The 14,280-nt window shown below is 40.4% G+C and overlaps 1 protein-coding gene across 2 annotated transcripts in view; it reads right to left on the reverse strand.

Moving 5' to 3' along the window:
• BTBD11 (BTB domain containing 11) overlaps nucleotides 1-14,280 on the reverse strand; it is a 230,005-nt gene that overhangs the window by 106,018 nt on the left and 109,707 nt on the right. The window contains exon 2 of one of the 2 annotated variants that reach the window (XM_040439440.1): nucleotides 8,877-9,026. The exons of the other annotated variant lie outside the window; for it this stretch is intronic. Coding sequence (XP_040295374.1) covers nucleotides 8,877-9,026 — 150 coding nt within the window. The remainder of the gene's footprint in view (nucleotides 1-8,876; nucleotides 9,027-14,280) is intronic. 2 annotated transcript variants of the gene reach the window in all.

Raw genomic sequence — 14,280 nt, forward strand, 5'->3', positions numbered from 1 at the left:
GGTATAAGATATAATATAATTATACCTTGCATGGTAGCGCAGCTGTTCATCAAGAGCTTCGTGGATTAGGTTTCCAAGACTAAACAGCTCACACAAGCCTGTGATCATTATAATCCGTTCCAAGCGGTGACCAAAATGATGTAAAGCACTAATTTGTGGCAACAGTCTACGGAAGGTGCTTTCATGATCCAATATGACAATGCACCCAATAAAAAAATCAAGGCAGAAGAGAAAAGGAGGTTTGACGAGTGTGGAAGAATTTGACTGGCCGTCAAAGAGCTCTGACCTCAACATCATTAAATCCCACTAGATTGAACTCCAACTGCGAGTCTTGCATAAGTATCCAACATCTGTACCCAAATTGTATAATTAGCAACATTTGTGTAGGTAAATGTGTAGGTAAATATAGGAGATTCAAGCCCCAAACCCTGAGTATGTCCCAAACCAACAGCAGAATGCCCACTTCTGGGCTGGGTTTACCTAAGCCGAGACAGCATTGTGTCTCAAAATTTGGAACAATCTTGGCAAATTCAGAACTGTTAGCAACTATGAACTTCACTAATGGGCTTGTGGCCAAATACTTGAAGCCATGTTCTAAAGTCTAGTGTGAAGCCTTCACATGAGAGAGGGGGCCCTTATAGTAGTAATGAAAGATGAAAAACTCAGCTGTAGGGTTTCAGAGGAGGCATTCAAACCTGGCTCCATAAATGGCACCTGGTAGGTGAGAGACCCAAGACTCATTTTGCACTAGGGCCCTGGAGCTTTAACCCCTTACGGACACATGACGTACCGGTACGGCATGTTTCCCGAGTCCTTAAGGACACATGACGTACCGGTACGTCATGTGTTGTTCTGATCACCGCCGGGCGGTGATCGGAGCAAGGTGCCTGCTCAAATCATTGAGCAGGCACCTCGGCTAAATGCGCGGGGGGGCCCCGTGACCCCCCCGTGTCGGTGATCGCCGCAAACCGCAGGTCATTTCAGACCTGCGGTTTGCGGCTTTTTATGGTGCGGGCGGCGGCGGCAGCAGTGCCAACGGGTCCCCATGGGGCTGTGGGGGGGACCCGATGGCATGGAAGGCAGCGCGATGCCTTCCTGAGGCATCTGTGCTGCCTTCCGGTGAAGAGCCTGTGAGATCCAGCCCCCTGGATCTCACAGGCCCCGGAAGCTGTATGAGTAATACACACAGTATTACTCATACAGCCAATGCATTCCAATATAGAAGTATTGGAATGCATTGTAAAGGAATATACCCCCAAAAGTTCAAGTCCCAAAGTGGGTCAAAAAATAAAGTGAAAAAAAAAAGTAAAAAAAATAAAGTTTTCCCCCCCAAATTTTTTTAGTTTCAAGTAAAAATAAAAATAAATTAATTTTCCCCAAATAAAGTTAAAAAAAATTGGGTAAAAATAGGGGAGAAAAAAATGTATACATATTAGGAATCGCCACGTGCGTATAGACCGGCTCTATAAACACATCACATGACCTAACCCCTCAGATGAACACCGTAAAAAATAAAAATTTTAAACTGTGCTAAATAAACCATTTTTTTGTCACCTTACATCACAAAAAGTACAACAGCAAGCGATCAAAAAGGCGTTTGCCCACCAAAATAGTACCAATCTAACCGTCACCTCATCCCGCAAAAAATGAGCCCCTACCGGAGACAATCGCCCAAAAAATAAAAAAACTATGGCTCAGAATATGGAGACACTAAAACATGATTTTTTTAGTTTGAAAAAAGCTGTTATTGTGTAAAACTTACATAAATAAAAAACGTATACATATTTGGTATTGCCGCGTTCGTATTGACCGGCTCTATAAAAATATCACATGACCTAACCTCTCAGATGAACACCGTAAAAAATAAAAAATAAAAACTGTGCTAAATAAACAATTTTTTGTCACCTTACACCACAAAAAGTGTAATAGCAAGCGATCAAAAAGTCATATGCACCCCAAAATAGTGCCAATCAAACCGTCATCTCATCCCGCAAAAATCCTACCCTACCCAAGGTAATCGCCCAAAAACTGAAAAAATTATGGCTCTCAGACTATGGAAACACTAAAACATGATTTTTTTTGCTTCAAAAATAAAATCATTGTGTAAAACTTACATAAATAAAAAAAAGTATACATATTAGGTATCGCCGCATCCGTGACAACCTGGTGTACAAAAATATCACATGATCTAACCTGTCAGATGAATGTTGTAAATAACAAAAAATAAAAACGGTGCCAAAACAGCTATTTCTTGTTATCTTGCCTCACAAAAAGTGTAATATAGAGCAACCAAAAATTATATGTACCCTAAACTAGTACCAACAATACTGCCACCCTATCCTGTAGTTTCTAAAATGGGGCCACTTTTTTTGAGTTTCTACTCTAGGGGTGAATCAGGGGGGCTTCAAATGGGACATGGTGTCAAAAAAAACAGTCCAGCAAAATCTGCCTTCCAAAAACCGTATGGCATTCCTTTCCTTCTGCGCCCTGCCGTGTGCCCGTACAGCTGTTTACGACCACATATGGGGTGTTTCTGTAAACTACAGAATCAGGGCCATAAATATTGAGTTTTGTTTGGCTGTTAACCCTTGCTTTGTTACTGGGAAAAATGGATTAAAATGGAAAATTTGCTAAAAAATTGAAATTCTGAAATTTCATCTCCATTTGCCAATAACTCTTGTGGAACACCTAAAGGGTTAACGACGTTTGTAAAATCTGTTTTGAATACCTTGAGGGGTGTAGTTTCTTAGATGGGGTCACTTTTATGGAGTTTCTACTCTAGGGGTGCATCAGGGGGGGCTTCAAATGGGACATGGTGTAAAAAAAAACAGTCCAGCAAAACCTGCCTTCCAAAAAATGTATGGCATTCCTTTCCTTCTGCGCCCTGCCATGTGCCCGTACAGCGGTTTATGACCACATATGGGGTGTTTCTGTAAACTACAGAATCAGGGCCATAAATATTGAGTTTGGTTTGGCTGTTAACCCTTGCTTTGTAACCGGAAAAAAAATTATTAAAATGGAAAATCTGCCAAAAAAGGGAAATTTTTAAATTGTATCTCTATTTTCCATTAATTCTTGTGGAACACCTAAAGGGTTAACAAAGTTTGTAAAATCAGTTTTGAATACCTTGAGGGGTGTAGTTTATAGAATGGGGTCATTTTTGGGTGGTTTCTATTATGTAAGCCTCGCAAAGTGACTTCAGGTCCCTAAAAATTGGGTTTTTGAAAATTTCAGAAAAATTTCAAGATTTGCTTCTAAACTTCTAAGCCTTGTAACATCCCCAAAAAATAAAATATCATCCCCAAAATGATCCAAACATGAAGTAGACATATGGGGAATGTAAAGTATTACTATAGTAATAACTATTTTTGGAGGTATTACTATGTATTATAGAAGTAGAGAAATTGAAACTTAGAAATTTTACAAATTTTTGGTAAATTTGGTATTTTTTTATAAATAAAAATGATTTTTTTTTACTTCATTTTACCAGTGTCATGAAGTACAATATGTGACGAAGAAACAGAATGGCCTGGATAAGTCAAAGCGTTTTAAAGTTATCAGCACTTAAAGTGACACTGGTCAGATTTGCAAAAAATGGCCTGGTCCTTAAGGTGAAATAGGGCTGAGTCCTTAAGGGGTTAAGGTATGGCTCTGGAAGAACTCAGTATTAACGTTCACGAATTTGGAATAAGATGTTCAGCCAACACATGATATGATGTTTAGTTTTCCAGAGATGCTATGATACAGATGTAGCAGTTATGAGTGATGAAAGCAGTTATCTGAGATTAGATGAAAGGATCTGATAATTTTTTTCACTAGAAACAGTGCCACTCCTGTCTACAGACTTTGTTTGGTATTGCAGCTTTAACTCATTCAAGCAATGGGGCTGATATATCACACACAGCCCATAGCTCTTTTGTGGCATCTCTTAGGTTTCTCTCCTCCTATATAAAACTACTGACACATTCTGATAAATTGTTCTTAACATGTATGTACAGATGTACAGAAATACGGAAATGTACTCACATATGTAAAGTGCTTTGCAAATATAATCAACCCCCCCCCCATGCATTCTCCTGTTTCACGGATGGAAATATGGCAAGCTTATGTTCAGCGTCATTCATCATAGTTGTATAAGAACAGACCTGAAATCCCCATATGTGCATCTGTCTTGGTTAGCTTTGAGAAGTCGCCAACAAGAAACTATAAAATATGTAGCGCTCCCTGGGTTCCCAATGGAAATTACACTTTCTACTTTCTATTTTGTTGGTAAATTTTTAAAAAAAAAAGTGTACCAGAGAATTCTGCCTGTTCAGAGGTCAATGTAGATCAGATAGTCCAGGGAAAACATGTTACAGTATGAACGGGCAAGCCCTAGCAACAAGGAAAACGCAATGATAAATCATCTGATCTTAGAGCAAGATGCGCGTCGACATCCGATTACAAGGATATTTTGCAGGTCAACCCATCAGACAGATCGTATTATTGTGAGCAACAGAGGAGCTCCTTTTACCCAATTTGTACTAGTTAATCAATTTGTACTGGTCTGCTGAATCACATGCTGCTGTCTCAATAACATAGAACCAGATTGTCCGGCATGATACAGCTATTTTACTTGTGTAGTCCATAAACAGCCCTGGAGTCCATTTTATCTCGCACAGCTCTGAACAGAAGACTGAAGATCAAATTATATATTGAAAGGCTTTCAGGACAGGAGGGTTGCTGTAAAAGTCACTTTGTAGTGTTGATCTTTTCAGCTCATCTTGAGGCCCTATTTCGGGTCAGTTATCGGGAATACAAACACCCGTTCCCAATAATTGGCTCGTATAATAAAAGATGTCCGATTATTAGCAGCACATCTTCCTGTATAATCAGGGATGAGCTGTCGAGAGTGAGTAGAACTAAATGAGGGGGGAACGACTGTGGTAGCTATTAGTGATGGTAGATTCGGATTCGTCCAAACAGAATCTTTTTTTGCGCTCGCAGTAAATATAATGAGTTCCCGATCGTCCAATGTAACGTTTAACGTATTTGCCCCGCTGTGGCCGCTAGAGCCTCACAGAGTTGTTCTTTAATACAGTTCAGCATGCGCTGCTACATACTGTAATGGCGTATCCGCGAGACTCCCATAATCTTGTGCTACTTGTACCTTGTTTACTTATTATATTTACTGTAAACACAAAAAAGATTCGGATTCGTCTTCTTTCATCGCTAGCAGCACTCTTTTCTCCCACGTTTAGTATGCACCAGCCTGTGTAATCAGGCCTGTGCAAGCGAGCGCCGATGGATGTGTTATCTTATCTTCCATCGGCACGCACACCGCCCGAAGATCGGCAGTGTAATACCACCCTAAAGCAGGTGATGTAACCGATCTACAGAAGAGATGAGGAGCTTGAACATGGGGCCCCCTCTATTAGCTTCGAATTGACTAATAGGGTATATGAAAATGGATTTTCTGACCTAGCCAGCCCTTTTAAGGTGGTGCACAGAGAAAACATCTCAATAAAGTTTTCCTGTATGTGAAAATAAAAAAACGGAATATTGACAGATGCTTTTTATATACTGTTTATATACCATTGGGTGGCGCTTTTTATAGTTTGAGGTGCTGTTTAGTGATGAGAGTCAGTTAACACGGAGGCTTGGAAGGCTACATTTCACTATGTTATATTCATCATAACCAATTCTGACTTATGGTTTCTGTGGTAACCAGTTCTAACTGCTTGATGCAGCCATCTTAAAGGTCATTGTGAGGGTGTTTGCAGCTACAAGCTGTAATTAAGATTTCTATCAATATCATGAAACTAGAATTTTTTCACCCGTGATATATTTTTTATTGAACCCACAAACAATGGTGTATGTACATTGGGGCCGACCATGTAGTAGCTATAGGGTCCCATGAGAGAAGAGTCCGGCCCAGGTTGGCCATGTATGGTAAGAACCAGTGCAGGGATCTTCTCTCCTTCAATATTAGCAAACAGGGGTCATACAAAGGAGATGAGGGAAACACCTCCACATGCTCCAGGTGGTTAGGCTTGTGGGTGTGTTAACAAATGCCATTTTTTATGGTGCCCCCTCATCCCCATACAGGGACCTGCCCATACAAAATACGCAGCATAAATTTAATGTAATAGAAAACACAGCGTCTTATGTGAGCAATCCTCTGAATAATAAAATTTGAAGGAGCTGCTAAGAAAATTACTATTTTATAGTAACCAACAGTCTTAGGAAACAGGAAGGGGTGGGGTGACCACAAACGGGTCAAGAAGTTCCAAAGTGTGTGTGAATTTACCACAAAGTGAGCGTTTTGTGGGTATTTCAAGGGCGGTCCAGTGGACAAACTGAGGTCACATTACCAAAACACATCATGGAGCACTAGACTAAAGTATCCCAGCTCACTGAATTCAATGTAATCTTCTCATGTCATTAGATCAGTTAAAGGGGTTCCCTGTCCCCATCCACACTAGGCAAGGGTCACTTGGCAATAAGGTGGTTACATTATGTCATGCTGCTGGGACTACCATCAATCATCTGTAATAAGAGAAACTTGTCATAAAGTGGTCAGTTTCCCTGCAGCGCCACCAGAGGGGAAATTAGGAATCCTACTGTAACCATTTACACGGGTATATAAAGTAGGACAGGTCCTCTAGAGTATCTATCTGCACTTTATAGCCATGAGAGCTTAAATGATCCAAATTACATTAGTAGCTATGGTGATATGGTAACCCCTCAATGACTGCCAATATGGGTTTTTACAGCGGTCACTAACGGGTCTTATTCTAGGCCTTTTTACAGTGGACTAGAATAAGCCCTCCACAGGTCTCCCATGCAGCGCTGCACAGGTTTCCCATATGACAGTTGGGCTCCTGTTCTAACTGCCCGAAATGGCCCATTTAACCCCTCGAATTCTGCAGTCAATAAAAACCACAGCATCTAAGTAGTTTACAGGGAGGGAGCTCCCTCTGTCAGACATCGGCACCCTGCGAGTGAGATCGAGGGATGCCAATGTCTTAGTATGGTGGCTGTGTCACAGTGCCTGTCACAATCCCACCTACAGTATAATACACTGTACTGCAAAAGCTCTCCTTGTAGGTAAAAATTGGTTAAATAAAGATGTTTTATTTTATTTTTTTAATCTCCAAGTAAAAAAAAGAAAAAAAGAAAAAATACGCCTTTGTACATTGAAAAAATGTTTTTCAATGGAAAACAATTAAAACATAAAATCCCCTCCACATATATGGTATTGCCACATCTGTAACAACCAACACTATACGATTCTCATTTAATATATCCCTTACGGTGAACGCCATAAACAAATGGCAGAATTGCTTTTTTTTTTGCTTATTCGCCATGAATAAAACAGAATAAAAAGACATTAAAAAGTGTTATGTACCCCAAAATTGCATCAATGAAAACTACAAGTTGTCCCGCAAATATCAGGCTCCCAAGAATCAAGAATGGAAATGTAAAAAGTTATGGGCCACAATTCAAAAATATATATATATTTTTTTAAAGGGCTTTTAAAAGTAATAAAATATAAGTAAACATCCCTTATTACACAGGAGGTGATGTGAACTCTCCTTTATAATGTTCTTTTAAATGGGGGTTAGCCTAGTTCACATCACCGTTTGATTTTCTGTTCTTCTGATCCATCAGAAGAACAGAAAAATCTAAGAAAACATCCTTTATTTTGAGCATCCCCTGTGCACATTTTGAATCTGTTTTTGTCAGTTCCTTCTGAGATCCGTTATTTTACATGGGAGAAAAAGTCATGCATAAAGTAAATAACGGATCTGACGGAACTGACAAAAACAAATGCAAAATAAGCACAACGGATGCTAAAAAAAAAACGGTGATGTGAACCTAGCCTTAGCGATCAGCCCAACCGTAGACAAACTACATGCAAATAAATGAAAAGATGGATATGTAAGAATTTGCTTGATGGGGATGTCCACACCTAGTGGTGTTTTTCATATACAGATTTTGCCACAAATTCCCAGTGGATTTATGGTGAAATGAAATGTGTTAGAGATTTTGCTCTGGATTTGCTGATGTTTTGACATTATGCACTGCAAAAGGTGAAATCACTATGAAAATCTGGGACAGAATCCGTATGGAAATCTGTGATAATTCTGACCCGTCTGAACGTGGCCTAATATAGATGATCTGGTTTATCTGAAATTCCAGCACTGGCCAAAAATAGTAATAGGCCTTGCCAGGAAATTGCCTGCTAGTCCAACCACCAATGCAGGTAAAGCCTCAAAAAAGGCTCACGAGTCCATCAGAGTGGAACGTATGGCCATAGCACTTGCTATGGGGCCCAGAGGTTGAGGAGGCCCAATTAGGCGCAACAACAATATGGTGGGAATAACAATATGGCTGTTTTTTGCTATTTTTATGTGGGTTTTCTGATATATTATGCAATTATACATACCTTTAATTATTTGATACTTATGCTGCAGTTAAAATTTTCATACACTAGGTGGTTGGGGCCCTATCTTATTTAGCTACGGGCCCTATGAAGTTACACCCCTCTAGATGCAAATACTGGCCTATAGACAGAGCAAAAAAGGACCTGGGTGTGAAAAATGTCCTAATTTTTCCCATGGAAATACTGACCAAGGTCTTTTGTGATCTGTTTGTAGGCCATATACACACATACATTCATACATCATTTACTTTTATTTTTTTTTTTTTTTCTTAACCTAATAAAAAATATATAGCAGTGACAGGTTGATTCATCTGCATTGCCATAAGTACGCTGGACTAAGATAAATTGCATATACTATAGTTACCATGGCTGTCTCCCACGGAATATGTAGAAGACAGGGGAGAGGAGAGGGGAGAGGAAGAAAGAAGATTTACATACGGGTACTTACTGAGCTCTGCAATACTTCCCACACGTGTGGCAAGCAAAGACTGCTCTATAGTCCTCAGTTCTGATTGGCTAAACATCTGTACATCACCTGGTTTATTTGGTCTTTGGTGATCTCTATGGAGGTTCAAACTGTCTGGAAGGCAGAGGACTCCTGAAAATACAAAACCAAAAGAAATAAGATTGCTGCGCTCTTACCCTTAGAAGAAAAAGGTCAGCTAATTATGGTTAAGGGCTGGCTTATGACGTAGCGACTACCTCAGAGACATGTTCCTTCTGAACAGAGCAACAGAGTATACATAGGTTTGAAGGCCAACACTGGAGATGGCCTCCACCTTGCAGAGCTTTTGTGATCAGCGTGGCTATTGTTGCTCAATTTAGGAAGAACAGTGTTCAAAAACATTGGATAGCTGTTAGTATGGGAAATACGGATGTAGCAGAGCCAGATCTGTCCTGTATTATATGTTGGCTACATTACTAGAAAGCTTCTTGAGGTAAAATAATGCAGTACGGTTTCTCGCAGGCTTATAGAAAACCACAGATATCAGATTATGGGTTTGTGCCAAGTGACAAACTTAGCCCTTCCACATCAGGATCCAAATATTACTGCCCTCACCAAAGTAGCAGAAGCTTGGCTCATCGTCATTAGGCTGGGTTTCCATGTAGCGGTTGTGTGGCACGCATATCCAAACCGCATGCCTTTTACTGAGAATTGTCACGGGTTTGCAATGTAGTTATTGGCCACATGGTTTTTACAGGTAACACACATTTTTAACATTTCCCCTGTAAAAAAAGAACATGCATCCAATAACCATACTGCTAACCAGCAGCAAATCGCGTGTTGGTTTTGCTGCATGGTAATTGGCTGAACAGCATAGTACCGCTTTGTGGAAACTCGGTCTTAGAGATATATATGCGGGGAGATTTATGAAAACTGTTTTAGTTGCCCATAGCAACCAATCAGATTCCACATTTCATTTTTCATATCTCCTTTGTAAAATGAAAGGATCAATCTTATTGGTTGCTATGGGCAACTAAGACAGTTTTCCTTTACACCAGTTTTCCTTTACACCAGTAAATGGCTGCAGTGGTCAATGTGAGTATTGACGGAACATCATAACTTCCGGATGTTTTGTTGGTATCCAACAATCCCTTGAAGAACTGTGGTTGCTCTGGACTGCAGTAACCTTGTACATATTGCACCTGGACACCAGAATAGCATGGTGATGGCTTCATTAGGGCTGTTTCACACGAGTGGATACGTGCGTGGAATCCGCCGCGTGAAAGAGTATTAAGCCCCACTCCGGACAGCAGAGACACAGAGCATTAACATGATTGATAATGCTCTTTACCTCTCTGTGACCTTTTTACTACAAAATTACGGTGACAACTTTATCTCACTTGCAATAGAAAGACCAGCACTCCGTAATTCCAGTGATGAAAGAAGGTTTCTTTATTCGTCACCCATATGTGACGCGCGTTTCGACACTAGTCTGTGTCTTTATCAAAGTACCGGTGATAACCTGTTATCACCTGTACTTTGATAAAGACACAGACTAGTGTCGAAACGCGCGTCACATATGGGTGACGAATAAAGAAACCTTCTTTCATCACTGGAATTACGGAGTGCTGGTCTTTCTATTGCAAGTATCGAGGTATCTACCTTTTGACCGTGCACCTGGACCGCGACTGATGCGCAGTGCCGCCCATTCATTTTTCTAACTTTATCTCACTGTGATTTTGTAGTAAAAAGGTCACAGAGAGAATGGAGCATTATCAATCATGTTAATGCTCCGTGTCTCTGCTGTCTGGAATGGGACTTGGCTCTCTTTCACGCAGCGGATTCCACGCACGGCATCCGCTCGTGTGAAACAGCCCTAATGAAGCCATTACCATGCTATTCTGGTGTCCAGGTGCACTATGTACAAGGTTACCGCAGTCCAGAGCAACCACAGTTCTTCAAGGGATTGTTGGATACCAACAAAACATCTGGAAGTTATGATGTTCCATCAATACTCACATTGACCACTGCAGCCATTTACTGGCCTGAGAAGAAGCTCAGCGGTCACATGCTGTTCAAGGACATGTCACCACTGAGGCCAATGAATGGCTGCAGCGCTCAACACGATTATGGACAGAACGTCATCACTTGTGGTTTACTAGGGACTGGCAACAGTGAGAATAGGAGACTTTGAAAAGGTGAGTTTTTTTCTTTGCTTTCCCGGCCCTAATTTTTGGGAGGGTCAGACAACCCCCTTAATGCTGTTAGGAAATGTATGCATGTTTGGTTAGGTGATAAATCCACAGAGAGCCTTGGGCAGAAGTGTTATGTCTCCTGACATCTCTGTTTTAAGAAACTTAGGACTCTGTGTTATGCTATCCCTCTACTATTCCTCTTGGAAATGTATAAATCAATTGAAAACTTACCAGTTTGGGGGAAGAGGAATGGTAAGACCTATTTTATTCAAACATTCCATGAAGAAGAACAAAGGAACAGAATAACAAAAAGTTCTAAGAAAAGATTCTCTAGAATTGCTTATACATTGGAATTACAAGTAGTACAGGAGAGGTGACAGGTCCTCTTTAAGTTACAATAACGCAGCAGATTTATCAAAACAAGTTGGTTGCTATGAGCAACTGTTCCACCTTTCTTCTGTACCAGATTTTTATAAATCTCCCCCACTGTACTCTTATAATCAGTGATGATTGGCAGGGGCAATATTCGAATTCGCAATATTTCGTGAATATTTGGGCGAATATTCGTCATATATTTGTGAATTCGCGAATTTGTGATCTCCAGTCATTATTTTCTCGATTGCAAAAATCGGCAATAGAAAAATTAGCAATAAAATTTGCGCTACGGAAATTCTCGATTAACACTACTCCTATAGGCAACTTTGCAATTGGTTGCTAGGGATGTTGCTAAGTGACGATATTCGCAATAAATTTGCGATTAGAATATTAATGAATACGAATATATAGCACTATATTCTAAATATTCGCGAATTCTCAAAGTGGTCATATTCGCGAGTAAAATTCGCGATTCGAATATTCGCGCTCAACACTACTTATAATGTAGTGAATATAGAAAAGGATTCATAAGATGTAACTGGGAGTTGTTACTACCCTGGAAATGAATTGAAAAGACACCCTACTCAGTTACCATGCTAGGTAACCTGTCACTATTCAAGACGTCTTGAGATTAGGGCATTTTACAGATGCAGAAGCATTGAACATTACTGTGTCCAAAAAGCAACCTACCGAAATCATGTAAGCAAATAAGAATATGCTGTGCTTTGCCTAAATCTCAGAGACCTAGTAAGGCCCCCACAAATTTTTTTTATTCTCTTGACTTTTAGAAAGGTACATGATGTAAACTGTAGTGAATGTAATCTTCTCAGCAGTGACTGTATTTGTGCTATATCCTCCATTCTGATCCTCAGGTGTGTCATGTGACCCACTCACTGATCTCCATCTGACACAGGACAGGAAGTCAATTAATTCTCATTTTTATGACACTAAGGCTACATTCGCACGACCGTAAGAATGAGTCCGCATCCGTTCCACAATTTTGCAGAACGGGTGCGGACCCATTCATTTCTATGTGCTGCCCACATCTGTTGCTCCGTGCTGTGACCCCGCCAAAAAAATAGAACATGTCCTATTCTTGTCCGCAATTGAGGACAGGAATAAGCATTTTCTATGATAGCCGCGGCATGTGCGGTCCGCAAATTGCGGAACGCACATGGGCCGGTATCCGTGTCCGCAAAACACCACGTTCATGTGAACGTAGCCTAACATTGAGGCTCCCATAGGAATACATAGAGAAGCTGGCTTCCTGTCCACACATAAGATGCTGTGTTATTTGGAAAGTCAGTGTGTTGGTTGATCACTTGACACAGCTGAGAAGCAGAAGGGAGGGGATAACTCTCAAATACAGTCACCAGTAAGAAGATTAACTTTACTACAGTTTACATCATGTACCTTTCCGAGCATAAACATTTTTGTGGGAGTGCTTCTTTAAGAGGTCTCCTTCTGATATTCCCTATTACTTTAGTCCTTTGAAATTGCAAGTTTAAAAAAAAAGTAAAGACTAATGCACATGGCAAAAATGCTTCACATGGCCCTCTATGGTGGCACAGAGCTCTAACTGGTCTGTATTACAGACCCTATGCTTTCCGGGTCCTGCTTTATGGTTCCTCAATTGCTTCTAGGGGGGAGAATACCTACATAATTTGATATGAAGAGGTAGTGCAGTATGGACCCATTGCAGGTTATAGGGGTTGTATTATACATAGACCCAAGATACAGCCATGAACATAATTACTCATAATATATCAGTCAAGGTATTATGGGATCCATTGATGGCCCTGTTATGGAGTGACATATGGTACCCAAATAATACAGTTGTACAGTAACTAAATGACATTACCGTAAGGCACTGAAAGTCCCATCAAGCTAGCAAATGTAGCTGCATTATTCACAACTCATTATACTAACTATTGGTTGGCATAGTTTGAGACAGAATTTTACACCATAATTATGGTGCAATTTAGGCCCAAAATGGTGCCTTTCCTTGGAACCCTGGCCCCTTTTGAGCAAGTTGGAAAAAAGTGTAAAACCCATCGATACACCAAATTGCTTCGCTGACTGTATTAGAAAGATTTTAGGCACATTACTAAATACAGGCCTAAGTATGTAAGCGATTGTAGAGGATCAAGGCAAACCGATGCTCAAAAGTTGAGCTCATCACAGACACCAGCATACAGCATTGTGAGAAGCCTTGGAAGATCAGGAAGTGAGTTTCATAGATTACCAAAAAAGAGTTAAAACCACATCCCACATAATAAAAGACCAAAAGGAATTCCTCAACTTCACAGCACAGACATAAATCAATGTTTATCCACAATACTGCTTACATAACATAGCTACTTATGTGCAAGCATCAACATAAGCACAATATGGAACATAGCTCAATGTGAATGATAGACTAGTGCAAGAGCGTACAAACATACACACATAGTACACGAGAGGGACAACATAAGTCACATGCATCGTGGACTGATCAATCTTAAATATCATGCCAATGGAGCGCTGTAATATACTTGACATCCTAAAGCTGCAAAACTAATTGACAGCCTGATGGTGATCATCAGATTGCCCCGCGTCTGACAGCTGAAGAGATGGGTGATGGATTGTTATCACCTGGGAAAGGTGTGAGGGACCACAGCGGCCACTGCAGGAGAAACATGGTATCACATGGCACCCATTAAAATGAACAGGCGACTGTGTAAATACATGGTCAGACTGAGTTTTTATTGGGAAAAAGACAACCACAACACATTGGATTGAATGGCCGCTGTGTAATGTTTAATTTCACTGGGTGGTGCTGCAGGGTAATTTAACAC

The sequence above is a fragment of the Bufo bufo genome, chromosome 1, assembly GCF_905171765.1.
Source record: "Bufo bufo chromosome 1, aBufBuf1.1, whole genome shotgun sequence".
In the NCBI taxonomy this organism is placed as follows: domain Eukaryota; kingdom Metazoa; phylum Chordata; class Amphibia; order Anura; family Bufonidae; genus Bufo; species Bufo bufo.